Below are 20881 nucleotides of genomic sequence, written 5' to 3' on the forward strand. Positions count from 1 at the left end.
AAAGGTGCGATTGTGAGCCACCTCATGATGTTTCTTTTATGTTTACAGGTTGGGGAACAACAGGTAAAACATTTCCACTCTTTTCTTTGAATTCATATTTTGATTATTTACTATTGTAGACGGATTGGTAATCATCAGTGGCAACACACTTTCTGTCCCTCAGAGCAGCCTTCATGTCGTTACAACTGTGGCTACAACCTGGGAACCTGCTCCTGCTCCAGCTCCTGTGGACAGAATGGCAACTGTTGCTCCGACTATCATTGTGCGTTAAGTCTGTTTTTTAGACCCTTTATAGACCCTTTAAAGGTTTGAAAACCAAAACATTTAAAATTCCAGAACGGAGGCAAAAAGTAGTGTTATTTGAATAAGATTAATCTCAGAATAGCACAATATTTGAAATGTGTTATTTGATATGGGACAGTGCACATTAATCAGCATGTGTTTGTCCAACATGTAAATGTGCCAGAGTTGGCCATGCAAGCTCATTTTCATCTGTAGTCCCAATGGCAGTTTGATGGCAGGTCAAATCTGGTTTAAACACATTTGATATTGTATTTCACATGAGTTGTTTATTTATGAATGTATCAAATAATTGAATAAATATTGACCCACAATAGTTTTTCATTGTATCTACAGATATATTACAGCCTTTACAACAAAATGTACTTTTTGCAACATCCATCTTTTTCCATCTTTTGTAATAGAAAAGCAAAGAGATTCAAAAAGGTTAAAATTGGTTTAAATCTGATGTAATTTACTCATTGGTCATTGTCAGCTTCATTTTACCTCCATTATGGACGTTTGAACATTCTGATGAGCATTTTAAAGGGTTTATAATAAGAAAGAAAATATTGAACATACTTTATAACCATTCTGTGTTGATGTAGCCTACTGCGCAGCAACTACGGAACCGCCCAATGAAGGTATACATTATATTCAATGTTATGCTCATACATCAAGTGCTAGTAATTTTCTGTGGTTTTGTTCCCAGGATTATCATCCACTCAAGGTACGCAGGGAGAAAACATAATAAATGAAAGCTATATCATATTAATATGCTCCGAAAATAAGGTTATATCCTGTGATGTGTCTCAGGTCGTTCATGTCGTTACAACTGTGGAGCACACTTGGGAAGCTGCTCCTGCAGAGACTCTTGTTCATACCAAGGCGGCTGTTGCTATGACTACCACTGTAGGTCTGGTCATTGGCCCTGTTGTTTGACATGGCTGTAACAGTCAATTGACAAATATTACACTTTCTTTAGCTTACTGCCTTCCAACAACTACACTCAAACCAACACCAACTGCAGAAGTGACTCATACAGGTTGGACAATCTTCACTCATTTTTGTTTGAATTTAAACTTTGAGGAAATGAATGTCATCGGCCCTTCATACAGATCATTATTCCTGCCGTTACAACTGTGGAAATGACCTGGCAACCTGCTCCTGCAGCAGCTTCTGTCAATACTACGGAAACTGTTGCCACGACTTCTATTGTAAGTCAAGATACTATAGCAAATACATTGTTTTGATTTTTGCAACTGACACTGTCCCCTTTAACCTTATAATTGTTTTACTTACTTACAGCTTACTGTGACAGTAGAACCACCCCGAGCCAAACCACAGGTACAGAATATATACTGTAGCTGTAATAATGTCACAACAGAATCACAACATTCCTGACTTTCTTGTGATTCTCAGGACAAGTTTCATGTCGTTACAACTGTGGCCGTGACATGGGGTACTGCTCCTGCAGAAGCTCTTGTCAATACTATGGCAACTGTTGCAACGATTACAGCAGTGAGTCCATGACAATGAAACTTTTTAAATTATTGTTATGATTTATGAATGTAGGTAAACAGCATAATAATGTTATTCCCCCTAAACATATAGATTACTGCTCATCTACTACAGCGCCAGCGATGACCAGAACAACAGGTAAAAGTAAATGTAGTCGATATAGAATGTTTGGGAGCTACTTATTTATGGTCCGTTGTGGTGTGATTGAAACTATCCTGTAGCTCTTTAATGAGCCAAAGGTATTTAATTTCTTTACAAATATCCCACATTGTGACTTTGAATGATCCTTCTTCTTTTAGATAACCCTTCATGTCGTTACAACTGTGGCTCTTCTTTTGGAAGCTGCTCTTGTTCAAGCTCTTGTCAATACCGTGGAAACTGTTGCAGGGACTTCTACGGTGAGTGCATCACAGGCAAAAGCAATGTCGATTGAGATAGTGGATTTTCTTCAAGAGGACTGTTTTATTCTTTTTAAACCTTTAACAATTTTATTGCCTACACTCTCATCATTTAGCTTACTGTGACAGTAGAACCACCCCGAGCCATACCACAGGTACAGAATATATACTGTAACTGTAATAATGTCAAAACAGAATCACAACATTCCTGACTTTCTTGTGATTCTCAGGACAAGTTTCATGTCATTACAACTGTGGCCGTGACATGGGGTACTGTTCCTGCAGAAGCTCTTGTCAATACTATGGCAACTGTTGCAACGATTACTACAGTGAGTCCATGACAACATTGTAATATTGTTATTATTTATGAGTAATAGTAGTAGTAGTAGTAGTAGTATTGTAATGCTTTTTCCCCCCAAAACATATAGATTACTGCAACTCATATACTACAAAGGAGCCTACAACAGGTACACTTTTATTAACAATTGTCTTAATATTAAACAATATGAAATGTTTATTCGGAGTTATTCTGATACTATTTTGTAGCTCATTGAAATGCAAAGTTATTCTATTCATTACAAATAAAATCTCAATAAAATCAATAACATAAAATAAAATAAAAATCTCACACTGTCCATGATCCTTCTTCTTTTAGAAAACCCTTCATGTCGTTACAACTGTGGCTCTTCTTTTGGAAGCTGCTCTTGTGCCAGCTCTTGTCAGTCCCGTGGAAACTGTTGCAGGGACTACTACAGTGAGTGCATCACACCTGGTGGAGCGGTCAGATCCACTGGCCCACAGGTTGGCGGTGCGATCGCAGCTGCCTCACTGGAATACTGCCATTGTGTCCCTGGGCAAGACACTTAACCCGACTCGCCCCCAGTGTCTGCGAACAACTGGTGTGTGAATGTGTGTGTGAATGGGTGACTGGTTCCTGATGTAAAGCGCTGTGAGTGTCTTGATGGTAGAAAATCGTGTGTGACCATTTATCACAGGCTAAAGCAATGTCGATTTTCTTAAACAAATCTATGACATGTATTCTCTGTGTCTTTCAGGCTACTGCTATTATACCACCCCCAGTCCAGGTATTAAATGAGCTCTGTAAAACGAATAAACTGAAATCTTTCCAGGATCATGATTTTGATGCTTTTTACCATTAGGAAATAGCTGTGGAGGCTCTCTGTTTGGCTCCGGCTCCTTCTCCAGCCCTAACTACCCTTACTATTATCAAGACAACTCCTACTGTGTCTGGCAGATTAGGGCATCATCTGACCAAAACATCTATCTTAGGTTCACATACCTGCAGTAAGTTCTCCAATCATTAAAAAAAAAAAAAAGGAAAGAAAAATCATGTTAATCCTCATTAACTCTCATCTCGACAGACTGGAAAACTGCTGCTCTTGTGACTACATTGCAGTCTATGATGGACCATCTGTAGGCTCTAGGTTCATGGGAAAAGTTTGTAACAACAGTCAGACTTCTTTCCACTCCTCTTCCAACTATTTGACTGTGCTCTTCCGTACTGATGGCTCTGTGGTAGGACGTGGCTTTAATGCAGAGTTTACAAGCTCTCTATCATCTGGCTTTGGTACCAATGATAACAATGATAAGATATTTATTATAAAAATGTGTGTGCTTAGAGTGTTACAATGAGATGCTTCTTCAACAGGTCGAGTAGACTGCTCCTCAGACAACATGAACATTGTGATTTCCAAGAGCTACCTTAACTCACTTGGTATCGATGGCAACAATCTGTATCTAAATGATCAATACTGCAGACCTGACATCTCCTATTACAATGTAGTCTTCAATTTTCCCATTAACACGTGTGGTACTGTCCGGGAGGTAATGCTCGTGCCATCTCTCATTTCAGGACTTTGTTCTTGTTGGAAGTTATTTACAGGACTTTTTGTTTCAGTTTGACCACGGTCGAATCGTGTACACCAATGCCCTCCGAGCCTTTAACTATAACTCTGGAGAGATCACGCGCCAGTCTCTGGTCAGGCTGAATGTGAACTGCAGAATGGAGCAAGACTCTTTTTCTCAGATAATTTATGAAGTCGACCACCGTAATAATGCTAGCATCTCTGGATCAGGCAGATTCAACACCTCCATGGCCTTCTACACATCTAGCAACTTCTACTACCAGGTACAAATTGGAAGTGCTAAATGATCACCTTTTAAAGCCAGAATATTAATTCATTGTCTTTCTGTTAGGTTTCCCAAGTGCCATATCTAGTGAGGCTCAACCAAGACTTGTACGTCCAAGTGAGCCTGAGGCGTGGCGATAGCACCCTGGTGGTCTTTCTGGATACTTGTGTGGCCTCACCCTCGCCCCATGATTTTCAGACCAGATCCTATGACTTGATTCGCAGCGGGTGAGGAAATAATGAAAGCATAATTGTTTTTCATTCCATTCATAAGGGTTGGTTGTAAGAGACGTGCAGTATATGGTGTGAATAAATGCAAACATTTTGTCAAGCTAATGCATTGCATGTAAATCCTCTATTATAATTATACATGTAAAGAGTCTATATTTAAAATGATTAAGATAAAAAATATTGTAAAGAGGCCACACAAAAGGATTTTTTAAATTTGATGTAAGGATGTGAGATATTGAATTGAATACTGTAAGATGTAATTAATAATTACACATCAACTGTTAATGATAATTATGTAAAATTTTCATTTTGTTTTTGTACAATAACATTACAAAATTTGACCTATAGGTGCCGTGTAGACTCCACCTTCTACTCGTACTCCTCAGGAACCAGCCCCTATGCAAGATTCAGATTCAAGTCTTTCCAGTTTCTGCGTGCCACTGACCACGTGTACATTCAGTGTAAAGTGCTTATCTGTCCAGCCTCTGACAACAACTCCCGCTGTCGCCGTGGCTGCAGCAGACGAGCGGCCAGAGAATTGAGCTCTGAACATGAGAGTGAAACAGTGGTCCTGGGGCCCATTCAGCTTCAAAGTGAGACTTTTATACTCATTTCTTTTTTAAACAGAGATCTTTTCTTAAATATTCTTGGGTAACTTTTTCAGAGCCAGTGAAAAAGGCAGAAGAGGCTCAACAGAAGACCAAGGCTTAATTTGGGACTCACAGAAACACCAAACTATTTTAATAACTTACTGTAATCATTATTATTCATGAACCATAATTTTATCACCTGATTAAAATCATCATAAAACACAGCATTTGTGATATTCTATTTCATTAAAGGTGGATTAACACATTTCAGATTATGCAGTAACTTTCCATATTCTAGTTTGTCATCTAAACCTATGTACGGTACTCTTTCTGTCTATTCTGTTCTAAATGTATAAAAGAAGAACCAGCAGCAATGGGTTAAAAACACTTTACTTATAAATTAGGTTTGTCTGTCCCACAATACAATGATTTTCAGTTTCAACAGAGGGATAGAGGATAGCCAAAAGGCATCAACATTCAGTTTGATCAAGTAGTCAACTACGACACAATCTGCGAACATAAGGCAGTCTTTATGGGATGTCCCTACCATTGGTCCTTTAGTATTTGGATTCTTAACCTTTTTGACCTTGGGGCCCAATGTTTTCAGTACAAATTAACAAGGGAAGTGTGTGAATGAGAAATATGCCAAAAATATTTTTAGATCCTGATAAAAATGTAGATGTTATCACAATTTAAGTACATCAAGTAACTTCATATTATCTTTTTATTTGATCTCATTCATCATGACGGAGACTGAGCGATGACAATACCACCCAAATAGCAAGTTGTTACAGTGATTAGATCACAATGACATTTCTATAGCTATATTGCCTTACTGTGGACCATTCACATATTGAGTGTATTGTTATATTAAGCATGTGGCCCTATCATGGCCCCTCTGGTTAAGAATCACTACTTTAGTATGTTGTTAAATGCACACAACAGTTTTAAAGACACTCTGTGAATTAACAATCTCACTGCAACATGTTTTGACACATAACAACAATCAAAACAATACAATACTGATTAAATATTCAGAAAAGTACAGGGCTCCACATATTCTGGTGAGTGATCACAAAGGATAAGATGTGGCTTCCCTGACGCTACGTGGCAATTCTGAATGTGAGATTTAATACATGGTGCTTCCGTCCTAGCTACAGGATACTAAATAATGACATATAATGTCAACATATAGGTGAAAGAGGTAATGCAACAGAATGATATCTGGACAAAATAAAGTCTTCTGAAAAGTGGGATACAAGTTGCAACAGCAGTTCAAAGTAGGCAGCATCATAGAACCGAATATTGGCAAAAACATGAAAAGACAGGCAAACGCCATCTTAATCTTCTTTAAAATCATGGAAGTTATATACTTTTAAACAAGTGATGTTCTATTTAGGCACTGTAACAGAAACATATTTGTGCATTAAGCACTGAAATAATTTCAACAAGGCTCAATATAAAGTTTTTTTTCCAGACATTTAGGTGAATACAAGCTACACAGGTATCTCAAGATCTCTTAACTGAAACCAAAGCTCATGTAAAAATCTAATCAGAACAGACAATTCATTCACTCTAGTCATTACACGGACGACTACTCTGATGTTGACTATTCATTTGGGTGTGACCTATGGGATGCAGCTCATAGAAAACGACATGTTCCACAGCAGAAAGATAAAAACTACAGAAAATGCTTTTTCTATTTTTAATAAAAAGAGGTGTAAAAAACAGTCTCAAACACCCCAAAGTAATGTATCAACTTAGAACACTGTTCCTTCATAAAAGGTGCATTAAGAAGTATTTAAAAGGTTTTAAGACATTAGTCTCAGTTTGCAATTTAAACATGTATCCAGGTTAGAGGTTAAAATGTGTAAATGTGAAAAGATTAATCACGATAAATGATTGCAAGCCTTAATATAAAATTCTCAGATTATAGATATTCACAAATCTAACACGTCTTTAAAACACTTCAATGGTGATTGTTAAACACACAAAAGAAAACACAAGAATGTTTTCCTGTGAAAGCACAATATGAAATGTCTAAGCTACATTGAGGCCAAGTATAGGACCAATAAATAAAAATAAAAAAAAAGACTATAAAATTGAATAACTGAAGAGTCTGAAATGTTTCTACTGCTTGTGCTGCCCTCGAGCAAAGTGGCAGGCGAAGTCGTATTTGCTCTTGCACTTGTAACCACAGATGTTGCACTGGAAAGGATTCTCGTAGCCATGGCAGCCCATGTGGATGGTGTAGAGGATGTTATCAGGAAAGTAGATGTCACAGTGCTGGCAGTGATGCAGCGCATGGGGATCTTGCAAAGTAGCTGACAGGCCGGGAACTGGAGTACTGGGCTGGCTGTTGGAGATACTTGGGGTACTGTTGTGGCCGCTGTGCTCACTACAAGGCATTCCTCCTGGACTGCAGTTGCTGAGAGGAGGGGCGCGGGGCTCTGGGGTGATTGGTGAGGAAGAGGAGGCATGTGCCATGCTTGCAGTGACCGCCACAGGAGCTGTAGCAGGATGAGGCTGCTGAATAAGGAAGGGCTTCTCATCCACAACAGATGCTGCCCCTGGAGACATGGGCCCCTGTGACTGCACCTGGGTCTCTGACGGGAGGCTGGCCAGTTGTCCTGCCAAAGTTGACAGCTGGTTCAATGGATTTTCCATGACCATATCATGGTGATGGTGATTCTGGTTCATAGACAGCCCTTCCTCATCTGGCCCATTCTGGTTATCATATACCTCCTGTCGAAGATGCGGCAGCTCATGTGAATAGTCACTAACATTGTCAGCTTTATGTACCACCATCGAGGGTGGGCTGAAGTTGATGAGCAGCCGGCGACCGTAGCCAAGTGAACTAGCTTTCTTTTGTAGGACACTCAGCATCTTCTTGTGAGAAAGTGAGCGAGCCCCTTTCATTGGCAGAAGTTTGTGACGCCGGCGACGATGATGAGACAAGTTACTACGGTCACTACAGCGAAAAGAGCAAAGCTCACACTTGTAGGGCTTTTCTCCTGTGTGTGACCTCATGTGGGCTTCTAAGTGACGCTCGTATGCTGAGGCAAAGGGGCACAGGTGGCAACGATGAGGCTTTTCTCCTGTTCAAACAAATCAAAAGGTTCAGACTCGTAATCATCTGAAACAAAACAATTTAATAAACACACCTGTATGGATTCGGATGTGCTCGATTAGACGTGCTGTGCCTCTTGTGGCGTAGTTGCAGTAGCGGCACTTCAGCTTGCCATCATAGGTCCTCTCAAAACCATCTACCAAGATCCCTGAGCTGTCCTCTAGTGACATGTCCACAGAGGGGTGCTCTAAGCCATTCTGGGCACAATCTAATGAGAACAACAAAGACTTGAATGAATAATTTTAAATAAATACTTCCGTTTGCTCCAATGACATTACTACAGATTTGGAAACTTGAACTCATATTGATTCTCTTTTCATTAGGGGGCCCTGCAGTGTACTCTTAGGTAATAGTTACACAAAAGCACAAACACAGAACATATTTACCAGCTGGTAGTTCTTCCTCCTCTTTGACGCCACTCACGGAGCCTGAGATCATGTTGACGTGTTGAGTTTGTTGGCTGAGGTATTCTTGGAAATCTCTGACGAAGTCCAGAGTGTCTGGCTTTTCCTCCCCCATGGATGCAGACTTGTTTAAACTAAAACCAGTTACATTTGTTAAAGCTTGAGCTGGGTGGTACGTTTTACAAACATATCGTAAACAAACAAAAAAATACAACTATAACGTTAACGCTGGTTATATAGCGTCATCAGGTGTTGGCGAGCCACTTGTTCTATATAGGTTTGTACTCACCTCTTTAAACTATTGAACAGGTAAAACAAGCGGTATTGTATGTTAGTATGTTGTACAGGCACATTGATGATAATCCAGGATATCAGAGCGATAGGTAAACAGCGCTGTCTTTTCGCTGGCTCTACACTCTTCTCATCATTGTGTTACTAACGCTATCGAAGCTAAGCTAGTGCTAACGCTAGTTTATCGTGGACAAAGCATCTTTAAAATCCGCACGTACCAAGGGCTAACCAAACCAACGTTATATAATTTACCACAATACAAACGGGAATAAAATAAAGAAAAACATCTGATGTTTTAAAACAATCAATCGAAACAAAAAAAACCTGTTTATTTGGGGTTAAAGTTCGCCTGGTTGCATCAGCATAAACAGTCCCCCTCTTACTTCTTTTCCTACAACTGGTTCCTACCTAAAAAATATTTTATGAAGAAAGCATCAACATTATGACGGGGCAAAACGTATTATTTTCTAGTTTTTATTTTCTCGATTTGAATATTATAGATCTGATAGTATAGTAATATTACGCCACAAATTATTAATTCATGATTAATTAAAATGTATTGTTGTTCATATTATTAGGATTAGTGTTATTATTGCTATAATAATAATAATAATAATAATAATAATAATAATAATAATAATAATGATGATGATGATGATGATGATGATGATGATGATGTTTGGCCTTTCTATTGGTCAGCCTCCAAAATGCTCTGAGTGACATCACATCACCCATCCTTAAACATGTAGTCTGACAGCAGTCATGGATTACTGTTATTGTCCACCACAATGCCTACTAATAGAACTGAATATATTTTGTTAATGCATGAAAGTGAATAGGCTACTAGCTTCTCAGCACCTGCATGTAAATCTTTAATTTTTAACACTTGCCACTAATGATGGTAACTGATAGCGTCTACTAATATCTGTGACAAGCACTCTTGGAATTACATGTAAGTGGCAAATGAGGCACAACAATTGCATTACTTTCAAAAGCGATTGACTCATTCATGTTTTATCATAATCAATAATTTACAAGAAGGTGATATCACATCACCCCATTTGTGTCAGAGTTGTAGGAAAACCACAGAGGAGAGGATGACAAATGGCCAGGTTGAGTGAGGCCCCCATATCCGTTTACCACATTACAACTACTACTGTCAGCAGTCAAGAGTTACTGCTGTAACTGAGTACCTCTGAACTCCTACAGTAACTCAAGTGACCACCGTTTGTATACGACACAGAGTACTACTTGCTGTAGGAGAGGATGATCCATAAATATATAATTGCATTTTTAAATGCTGTAATTGATTTGACGCACCAACTCCATATGTCGGATTGAGTTGAGCTTTTTTGAAGTGCAATCTACATTAGCTTGGTGTTACCTCACTTATTATTAGCCTGTATACTATAGTTTCAAAATTTGTATTCACATTCTATATGTAATTATATGTTTTATTAAAATTTTATTTGACTGTTTTGCTTTATAATATAATAGCAATAATAATAATTATTATTATTATTATTATTATTGTTGTTGTTGTTGTTGTTGTTATTTAGTTGTTGTTATTATCTTATTTTTCATTTTACCAATGATACGGATAGAGATTGTTGTTGGTTGACTTGTTAGAAGAAGCACAAGCAAACATTTTTGTCTTTTATTTATTTGTGTGTTGTTATTTATGTATTTATTTATTTATTGCAAACGCGCTATATCATGTATCAAAATCAATGACTAGCATTCCAACAGTAGATGGCGCCAACATACCACTGCTGAATCATATAGCGCCTCTGACCTTATTGGTTATATTGCATTTTAACAATACTCCACCCTAGATTCAAGGATAGGATGTAGACCCGGATGTATATAGTCTTATACTTTGAAGTGACAACAGCTGTTACACCTAGACTACTCAACACACTGTGCTATTGCTCCAGACAACAGTGTAAACCAGCCCTGCCCTGTCTCTGCTGTCCCACGGGACTCCGTGTCCAGGAGGACACATGACAGTCGACCTCATCAGTTGAACCATGACCACCAGAGCAGCCAATTACACCACCTTCTAACAGCCTGTCCACACTAATGTTATTTTATTGCAATTTAATTATGCTCAGGTTTCCACTGGAGCCAGATCCTGTTGAATAATTTACCCCCAGTCACAATGATTTGTCGCCAGTAAAAGACAAAGTGCACCTTTGTGCGCTCCCATTTATTTGAACAGTTGCAGTGTAATTCTAATCAGATAACTCTTTAAACAATAAACTTATATTATATTAATCCTGTTTATAGCATTGCCCAATTTCAACAAACTTTATCACATCTGACCAATACAAATGGTCAAACCTAATTTTTCACTGAAGTCATATGATATATTTAGCTGTTCTGTAAAGGCCAGTGTATTAATTAGACTTGAAGAATAGAGCTTAGAAGGCTTGGCATTCTGACCTACCATCACAGTGCATTGATGTGTAAAGAAAATTGTTCACATACTGGCAATACCTAATGTTTCTTATCTTATTTGAATGATAATGGATTTTCACATGAACAATAAATCACTGTATACTGGGCTCACAACACAGATGCACTGCCTCCTGAGGAGAGTCTTTTCGAGTGAGAGGTCACTTTTGAAGACCTTCTATGACTCTGTGGTGGCATCAGTCTCCTGTACAGTGTGGTCTACTGGAGCAGTCCAACTCTGTATCCTCTGTATTCAGTGCATGAAGAGGGGCAAAAGAAATATTTCTCAAATCATTCCTTCGTTTTGCTGTATTGCTGTGTATGTATGTAATCACGCACAATACTGTCTGAGAATGTGAAGCAATCCCTGTACAATATACTTTTTCTTCCTGCAAAACTTATTTTACCCAAGGATATGTTGGCGACCCCATCATCCTTTTCCTTCACGAGAAGCTACAGCCTTATACATACAAATAACCTAACCCTAACCCAAATAAGCATATTTTCTTTTCAATAAATTATTCTAAAATATTTGTAGAAGTAATTGTCATTCCACCCTTGATTAAATTTCACCCAACCTAGTTTCGGCCTCTTTTCTCCTCCCTTATCAGGTTGGTGATGGCTTGTGTCAATAGTCATAGTTATTATTTAATAGTTTTGTAAACCTTTTACTCTACTAACACTCTCCTAAGTTTTATTTTATTTTGATCTATTTAGTATATTAATCATATTTAATCATTATTATGTGTTTATTGGTGTGCATGTAATCAACATAAATGATAAATATGTTGTAAACATGTCAGATTGTAGCCATGGGTTCTTTTCCATTTGCTTTCACAAACATACTCTCATTCAAACACCAACAGGGTGGGTGAAGTGTCTTGCCCAAAGACACAAAGACAGTATGCAGTACAGTCTCTGCTGCCCCACCAATTTACTTGGTGTTCCCATTGGTTTCAGAGGAGATCTGACATTCTCGAGTTCTTATAGAGGCGTAATATTCTTATAAAATCGTTTGTTTTAAGGCCTTTTTGAATCCTTATTTATTTTGCATATTTATTTTTGGAAGGTAAGCAGGGTCGAACCTGGTTATGGGAGACCGCTCGGAATAGGTGCCACAGTGGTGCAGCAGTGGCTCTATTGTGTCCGAAGGAACGACACTTCACCCACATTGCAAAGTATGAATGTGGTGTGTGAGTGATTGTTGGTGAGGCAGCCTAGATTCTGTCAGTCCACCCCAGGGCAGCTGTGGCTGCAGCAGTAGTTGCCACCTTAGAGTGTAGTGTGAATGAACAATGCACAAAATGGTACAAAAGTGGCCTTGAGTATCTAAAAAGCCCAATGTAAGATTGATTTTTTTTTTAGACATTTTTATCAAATTGTTAGGCCCAAGCAAAAGATAAAACTTGTCCAGTGAGGAACTCATTAAAATTGCATCTGAAACTTCTAAAAGAAATCAAGAAGTGATCAATATGTAACATGCCAGTAACCAACAACAAAAATTAAAATGCTAATTATTCTACAAGAAAACTTGTATTTTTACTTTTAATTGTAGAAAAATATTGTTGTCATGACTATTACTGAATCTTTTTCTACAATGGAACACTCCTGGACAAATGAGGGATTACACCAACTTTACCTGTAATATTTGACCAGACGTATCAGTACTTTTACTCAAATAATGACCACCTCTACATAAAATACATCATAATTCAGTTTGTAAAATGACTTTGCATTTGATGATCTAAACTATTCAGGTGTGCTTTATCCAATGCCATTGTCAGAGCAGGAATAATTATAGACCTATTCCGGGGTCAATAACACTTCCAAAAGTCACTGTTAACAGCATGCACAAAAGCAATTCAACCAAAACTTGTTTTATATAATCCGCACATGATCCAGGAACTTCATTTAATTTCTTCTGTTTTTGGTAGGTTTTTGGATAACACAAAATCTTGCAGTGTGTTGAATATAATATTGTGCTTTGATTAATCTTGTTTAAATGTGCGCATGCTGGGTTCATGGACAACACCTGTCTTGAAGAAGGTTGCAGTGTTATCCACTTGCTCTGGCTCACAGCTGAAAAGGGCCTGAATGAAAAGGTTCCCTTGTCCTCTTAAGCGCTTGATTTACAGCCTGTTTGTAGTTTAACACCACTCAAGACAATTCATTTGCTCCTTCTTTGGGAAGGAAATGGGAATTTAATTTAAGGCAGGTTTTAAGCACTTTTTAAAAGGCCCTGGTGTAATTCGTTGGCTGCATTAGAGATTACCCTTCTAAAAAGCCTTTTTAATCCCACACAAGTGCGGCCATAGTAACAGCAGCGGGCTCTTGGAGGGAGAAAGGTGAAGGGGGGCTTGAAGGAGATTTATTCTTCTTCTGACAGTGTTTCTTTCGGAGGTCTGTTGCTCCACGTGGTGTGCTGTGAAAAAAGACACTGAGAGGTGGAGGCGGGATAAAGGAGGTATATATTAAGCCTTTCTTTTCTCTCACCACTTAATTTCCTTGCAGGCGCACCTTGTGCCAATGTAATGAATGTAATTGCTACCTTTGATGAGAATGCTATTATCTGGATCACACTTTACATGGGCAAACAAGACCGGCCCTCCCTCTGTCTCCTCCTCCCATTTAACTTAGCAATGAGACCCCCCAATTATGCAGGGAACAAGTGCCTTTTCATAAAGCCAGCGTGTTGCTCTTGATTGGTGAGGCTTGGCGACGGCTCCATGTGGACAAAGGATAGATTAGACGTGATATAGGCACTACCAAAAACCCCATTTCCTTGATTAATTTCCTGCGTGCACTGTTCAAAGAGCCCACTCTTTCTCTCTTGACTGAATCCTATCTCTCCCTTAAAGACAAACTTTCATCATTTGATAGATGTGGAAACTCAATGGACGGACAGACATTTTATTGACCTATGTTTGACCACAGCCTGGGCTGGAGGTGCAGGGAGAGAAATGTTTCACTTCAGCATGGGGAGGACAGTCTTATTTGTCATTTCAAAAAGCTCCAAACCTTTGTTGTTGAAGAGTACACCTGTCCTCAAATAGGATCTGTTCATTCATCACAGCAGAGCGTGCTTAACACCTATTTGATATTACTGATATGATGGGGCTTTATGAGGCGATGCACAATAAACCTGCTGTCACCTCAGGAAGTCAGTGGGTTCTCCTGACTGCCTTATTACCACATTAAAGCGCCACTCAAATCCCAACACACGCTGCCTGATCCGTTCTAAAATTCTGTCCCATAATGCATTGTGCTGAAATACTGCGGCCAATCACACCCACTGTCACATGTGACAAATTATACTATTACTCTTCAAAGATTGTCACCCTTGAAATGTATTCATAGCCATTTCTTCTTTATTGGTGAGTGATTATTCCTCTAAGCAAGCAGGTCCATGGTGATAAATTGGTAATCAATTCATTTGACTAGAGTGCTTTAAGAATGGCTGCCAGGGATCTGCAGCATTGGCCATTCACCTGCACATACATATATCTCCTGTTTAGTCCTCATACTGTCTGTGATAGATGCCTACTGCCTGCCCACCTGACTCGTACAGCTTTTAACAGGTTGCCATACGGACCGGGTCGCCACCAAGAACGAATTGGACAATATTTTTGTCTGAAGTGGCATTTTAGCAGTATTTATTTGACGGCGTGCCTACAAAAACCATGAGTCACAAATAAAGAAGATGGTATAATAGCTTTTGACTGGCCTGGCTAGCTTCCCCTGACTTGAAATGAAGTGTCCAGTTGTGAGTTATCGTGGCCAAACGTCATTTGTACAGCCTGAAAAGTGGGGGCATTTTTCTAGCTTGTCGTTATCTGGCTATAGCTCAGTGTCCTGAATGATGCCTCCAAACCTACAGTTGGACTAATACGAGCATTTCAGAGGCGCACAGGAGAGGCGAGCAAATGGATTAGTCTGTCCATAGCAGATAATATAGTGCATCTACTGAGGTATCCTTAACACTAGAGGGATCCTGTCACACACTGCGGAGCGGCTGTGTGTCACTGAGCTTTGTAGTCCACATCGCAGCGAGTGGTGTGTCTTAAGTGCAACTGTCAGTGCGATGTTTAAACAGTAGATCTGGGTAATTAAAAACAAAACTACCTGAAAAATCATACTATGTTATTCTAATATTGTGGGATTTTGCATTCACTTTATTATTATAAGTGTTAATGTGTTTGTCAACTCAGATAGTTTTTGGGATTTTGGATTCAGAAGTAATTGCATTAGAGTCAATTTCTTGAAACAGGGAAAAAAAAGTATAATATTTATTGGTAGAGTCATGATATCTTTTCAAACTATCACATAAATGTTTGACATTCTGTAATGTTTAGTGTCTGGAAGCCATTCAAGTCATCTTTTCAATTATTTTTCATGTGCAAAGCTTTCCAAACCACAACAAAATTAACTAAATTCATAAACGTACAATATAACGCATATTTCCAGGCTTTCTTGAACTTCATTTGAATACTTAAAACAAGCTATCTGAGCGAGTGAAACGACGCGAGCTGCAGGTACACTCAGGAGTGAGGCTGTTTTAATTGTGCTAAGAACAGTGGTCAATGTTGATTTTTGGATAGTGGTGGAAATATGAACGATGAAATGACCTGAATAAAAACTAAACTAGTGCTCCAGAAAATAATGATGATGTTCTCTTCTCTCGTTGCTGCAGTTGCAATGAACAGCCCTGTACTGTTATACCATATTTTTGTTCGATTTTATGCTGTAAGAGTTAAGACTAGTAGGTGACCAATTTGTTTTCTTAAGTTAATGCTGCCAACCATTTTCCAAACCTTAACCTGTTTCCAAACCTAAATTATAACCCTAAACTTCTCCACTTCCAATGATCCCAGCCGACCATCCCTCTGAAGCAGCAATGACCTCATTAAAACTAGTGCGAATTTAAGAAAGAAAAAAAAATCTCAACTGTATTTTTTAACGTGTAAACAAGAAACGTTTAAAAATGTTACATTTGCATAATAGAAAAATTTTCAAATGTTACTTTAGTCATTCTCCAAACTCGACTGGACCAGCCGGACTCTCATGTCCCTGAGGCATTGTTAGCCAGACGACGATGATGGGCCGCCTCCTCCGCCATAATAGGAGGCTTGACTGACCTTTGACCCTGTATCGATCCGTGAGGCCGTGTCCAGCTGGGCCTCCCAAAAGCCAGTCATCTGAAGAGGTGTTTAAAAGCTACTGGCACTGGCTTCCCATTTCGGCTGCTTGACGCTCATTAATTACATCATTTACCTGTGACAGTGACAAACCTGCCCAGCCACGCCACGCTTTATTAGGGTCACTGTATGGAGCCCGGGCCAAGGCGGATCAAAAGTGTGTTTAGCTGTGTGTAATGGCCAGTGAAACAGCCTATCTCATACACCATAGGCTTATGAGTATAGATGCACGCTGTCCTGTTTATTCTGATAAATGTGATTTGCTTGGGGAGGGAAAAGTTACTGGAGTGCCTGTAAAACACCACACAGACAACAGTTTGCGACATGTTTTAGGACAGAATATAACAATGTACAGATTTAGAGCCACTATATTAAACAGTCTCTCTATGTTCATTGTCATTTGCTTGAGTTTAGTCTGAGCTGGATTTTTGTACTCTTTTGTAACTTGGCTTTGCTGACGTTTCTTTGAACAAAAATAAATACTTTTTTTGTCAATACTACTACTACTACTACTACTACTACTACTACTACTACTACTACTACTACTACTACTACTACTACTACTACTACCAAACAACAACAACAACAACAACAACAAAAACAACAACAACAACAAAAACAGCAGTATGGACTAGTACCAGAGCTGGAATCGAATCAGCAACCTTCTGGCCATTTTAAGGGTTTAAACATCCTCTACTACAGGGGTGGGCAAACTACGGCCCGCGGGCCACATATGGCACGTTTGTCTTTATGATCCGGCCCACCACACATGCCAAGTAATATATATATATTTTTTTCTTTTTGCCCTCAGGCATCTGTCTGCACTTGTTTCCTTAATAAATATGACGTGAAATGAATTAAATAATAGATTCAATAGCCTGTATTTGACAGAAAATTTATATTTTATTTGATTTTAATGTTTTAGATTTTTTTCACACCAATGATCGCGGGCCGGCCCTTCGCTACTTGCCTGGATTCGAATATGGCCCTCGGAGGGAAATAATTGCCCACCCCTGCTCTACTATCATAACCACAATAGCATTAAGCCGACATTAAGGTTCCGAGCCTAAATGCAAAATGAAGATGTGGTGACTTGATAACTTGGAGTTGAAGCCCCATTGTGCAGTGAAGGCATTTACTTAATTTCAGGTGTTTTATTGCACACAAAAAAACTACCCTTCTTGTGAGGGGCTTGTCTCTCCACAGACCTGACTCGTACTTTTCTGGTAGAAAGTCAGCCATCAGCTTACTTTGCCTCAAACATCTCACACAGAATGCCGTAAAACTGATCAAATGCAATGTTACTTGAATCCAAGCAATGATCAGTTTGTCTGTTTTAGATTTATACAGTAGTGAAAGAAAGTGAAACTGTCCATCGAATGAAGTGACAGCCTGGAGGTGTCTGGAACTACCATCAGAGACAGTAAAGATGTAAATAGCCCAAGAAAAAGAAGCTCAGTGTTCTTGAATAGGCTAGTTTGCATGGCCCATCATTGTGCAGGTGTCTCTCAATGTATATGAACCTAACTCCTTCACCCGTTGCTCTCATCTCTCTCTCCACTGTGGGCCTCAGCACAATAAAAGAGTATTGGTTTCATCTCGCTGTACCTTTCCCTCTGCACTCTGGTGTTTCAATCTTCACTCAATCGAGAAGGCCTGACCCTCTAGACATAAAGAATTGGCTTTAAGGCTTTGGAAATGTGGCTAAATCTGCTGCAGGTCACACTGGGGGAAAATAAGCAGCAAATGTAAGTAAGCATGAAATAGTTATTCATAAATAACCCAGACGACAGCGGGCTCTCTAATGGTGCCAAGAGGCTGTAAAAGAATATGTTGCCAATTCCTGCCCTATTAAAGTGAAATAGAAAAGCCAAATACATAACGGAAAAGTTGGATATGTGGCTTGGTGGAGGCGAGATTGAGGGTGCGTTTGGAGTGTAAGCTGTATAGTGGAGTTGGAGTGATTGCGCAGTGTTCGAGTCAAGGTCTCTCTGGTGCGTAAAACAAATGCACCCTTTTCACATCAGATCAATCGCTCAATAACTGGCCTCTTTCTTGTGCACGCGCGCAGGTGTAGCCGGTGTATCTGTCTCTGTGTTGTCGGTTTGATTTGCACTTATGTTTTTACAAATAATCAATGGCCTGTTTGGACCGATGCAAAGAGCCTACAGCAGTGCACGTGGTCAATATGACAAGATGGGATTCAAGCACGGTGGGTGCACGGTGGCAAAGGCGGTTAGCGCTCTTGCCTCCCAAGAAGGAGATCGTGGGTTCGATTCCCGGACCAGACCAACATCACATGATCTCTCTGGGTGGAGTTTGCATGTTCTCCCCGTGTTACCGTGGGTTCTCTCCGGGTTCTCCGGCTCTTCCCACCGTCCAAAGACCTGCATGTGTTAGGTAAAATTGGTGACTCTAAATTGGCCCTAGTGAATGAATGTGAGCGTGAACTGTCTGTAATGTCTATGTCTCTGTGTTGGCCCTGCGACAAGTTGGCCACTGTCCAGGGTGTACCCCGCCTAAGGCCCGAAGTCACTGGGATAGGCTCCAGTCACCCGCGACCCCGAAAGGGAACAAGCGGTAGAAAATGGATGGATGGGATTCAAGCATGGGAGAAACAAACAGAACAATGAAAAACCAAAAAGCTATTGAAATAGGTTTATTGCTGACTGACAAGGCACCTGAAGTAAAACCTTTACCCCAAAATAAACCCCAATTTGTATCAACGCACAAAAAACAAAAATATGTCAGTTAAACATTACAGCCTCATATAGTGTTTAATTAATTAGTCAATATTTGTCAACTTGCAAATAAAAAAGGCAGCAAAGGAGCGATGGCCTTTCAACCAGCCACACTTTGTTGTCTTAAGACAATTTATTCAACCCGATGTGAAAAGTTGTGAGTTGGGGGGACAAAATCAAATACAGAGAATGGGAAAGAGTTGTGTCTTGCCCAAATAATACTTTCACCGCATCTAGCTGAAGCACTTAGTTATATCATTATACAACTAGTTTTACAAAGGTAACTCAAAATGCAGATCTCTTTGAAACAGCTTTGATAACTTGGCCAAGCTTAAGTCAAATGCAGTGATCTATTTGATTCCAGTTCGGATTTCAGCTTTTTATCTATAGTAGAAATGCCCTATTACAATTCACAGTGTAAAAGTGCATATCCATTTTAGATTGTTTTACTCCATTTCACAAAAGACAAAGGATTGTCTTTGTCTAACCCTCCTGTTTTTGACAAGTTGTGAGTAAAAATAAATTACATTACTTGTTTTCTGAACCTGCTTAAACCCAGCACCTTACTAAATTAAATAATACAATATTTTAAGCCTTTTAGAAGACTCTATTATGTTTTCTAAGTGTGAAAATAGATGAATAGGGTGCAGCATATGGCCGGATACTATTTCTGCAGCATGAGCAAGAGAGAAGCAGAGGAGAGGGAGGGGTCTGATTTGAAGTCCCCTTGAGTCACAATCGGTTATTTATTGCTATTAAATGGTTAATTTTCCTGCTTGCCCTGAGGACAGTGGCCTGTTTTAAGATGTGAGTGAGATAGACTTGTCAGGGCCAAATGCATTGAATTCAAGATGTATTAAGAGGCCATTTTAGCAGATCCATTAGGGGCCGCATGGGTCCCATTGTTACTTTTGATTATCAGATGAAACCATTAACCGTTTTTATTTACATTTGGCTTCACATTTCAGTCAAATTAGTTGGCTTAATCATATCAACCTCTTGACAAGCTGGTGAGGTAACCCAGAAATGGACCCACAAGGTTACAGCTTCTGAAGTAGATTTAACATATCAATTTACTTCCAAGATTTATAATGATATCCCTATAATGATTCACTTTCAGATATTTACCATGACTAAATACCATATAGATATTTACAATTATTATTTATTATTTTTTTTACATATTTACAAAATGAGCAGAATTGTGGGGGGAAAGGTTTGAAACTATATATATATATATATATATATATATATATATATATATATATATATATATATATATATATATATATATATATATAAAATTAGACAAGGCTTGTAATTTACTCTTTACAAAGCCTTGTTTTCAATCTCTTTGGTGTAATACAAATATAAAAAGAAAGAAAGAAAGAATTAAATGTAGAATAGCAACAAAAATAATATATATTCATTGTAAAAATTGTTTTTGCAACTTGATTTTGATGACGAACTGTCACGATCTACTTGGTGAGTGAG

General features: G+C 39.0%; 2 protein-coding genes and 1 long non-coding RNA gene across 4 annotated transcripts; 2 read left to right on the forward strand and 1 right to left on the reverse strand.

Moving 5' to 3' along the window:
* Positions 1-1389: 1389 nt before the first annotated feature.
* On the forward strand, positions 1390-2960 carry LOC140351473 (uncharacterized). 2 transcript variants are annotated; one of them, XR_011925364.1, is made up of 5 exons: positions 1390-1496; positions 1588-1626; positions 1702-1800; positions 2627-2665; positions 2854-2960. It is a non-coding gene; the product is annotated as an uncharacterized lncRNA (long non-coding RNA). The 2 variants fall into 2 exon arrangements; XR_011925363.1 differs by lacking the exons at positions 1390-1496; positions 1588-1626; positions 1702-1800 and adding exons at positions 2103-2198; positions 2315-2353; positions 2429-2527.
* A 199-nt stretch (positions 2961-3159) lies between these two features.
* LOC140351520 (CUB and zona pellucida-like domain-containing protein 1) lies at positions 3160-5389 on the forward strand. The gene is made up of 9 exons (XM_072437371.1): positions 3160-3172; positions 3254-3283; positions 3359-3503; positions 3581-3786; positions 3868-4043; positions 4117-4347; positions 4416-4576; positions 4928-5172; positions 5244-5389. The coding sequence occupies exons 1-9, from the start codon at positions 3160-3162 to the stop codon at positions 5288-5290; spliced, it is 1254 nt and encodes a 417-aa protein (XP_072293472.1). The 3' UTR covers positions 5291-5389.
* A 155-nt stretch (positions 5390-5544) lies between these two features.
* ikzf5 (IKAROS family zinc finger 5) lies at positions 5545-9309 on the reverse strand. The gene is made up of 4 exons (XM_072436572.1): positions 8993-9309; positions 8686-8837; positions 8334-8507; positions 5545-8267 (listed from the first exon to the last, which is right to left on the reverse strand). The coding sequence occupies exons 2-4, from the start codon at positions 8816-8818 to the stop codon at positions 7300-7302; spliced, it is 1275 nt and encodes a 424-aa protein (XP_072292673.1). The 5' UTR covers positions 8819-8837; positions 8993-9309; the 3' UTR covers positions 5545-7299.
* Positions 9310-20881: the final 11572 nt, after the last annotated feature.

The sequence above is a fragment of the Eucyclogobius newberryi genome, unplaced genomic scaffold, assembly GCF_026437365.1.
Source record: "Eucyclogobius newberryi isolate DKJ021-1_F unplaced genomic scaffold, fEucNew1.0.hap1 SCAF_8, whole genome shotgun sequence".
NCBI classification, from domain to species: Eukaryota; Metazoa; Chordata; class Actinopteri; order Gobiiformes; family Gobiidae; genus Eucyclogobius; species Eucyclogobius newberryi.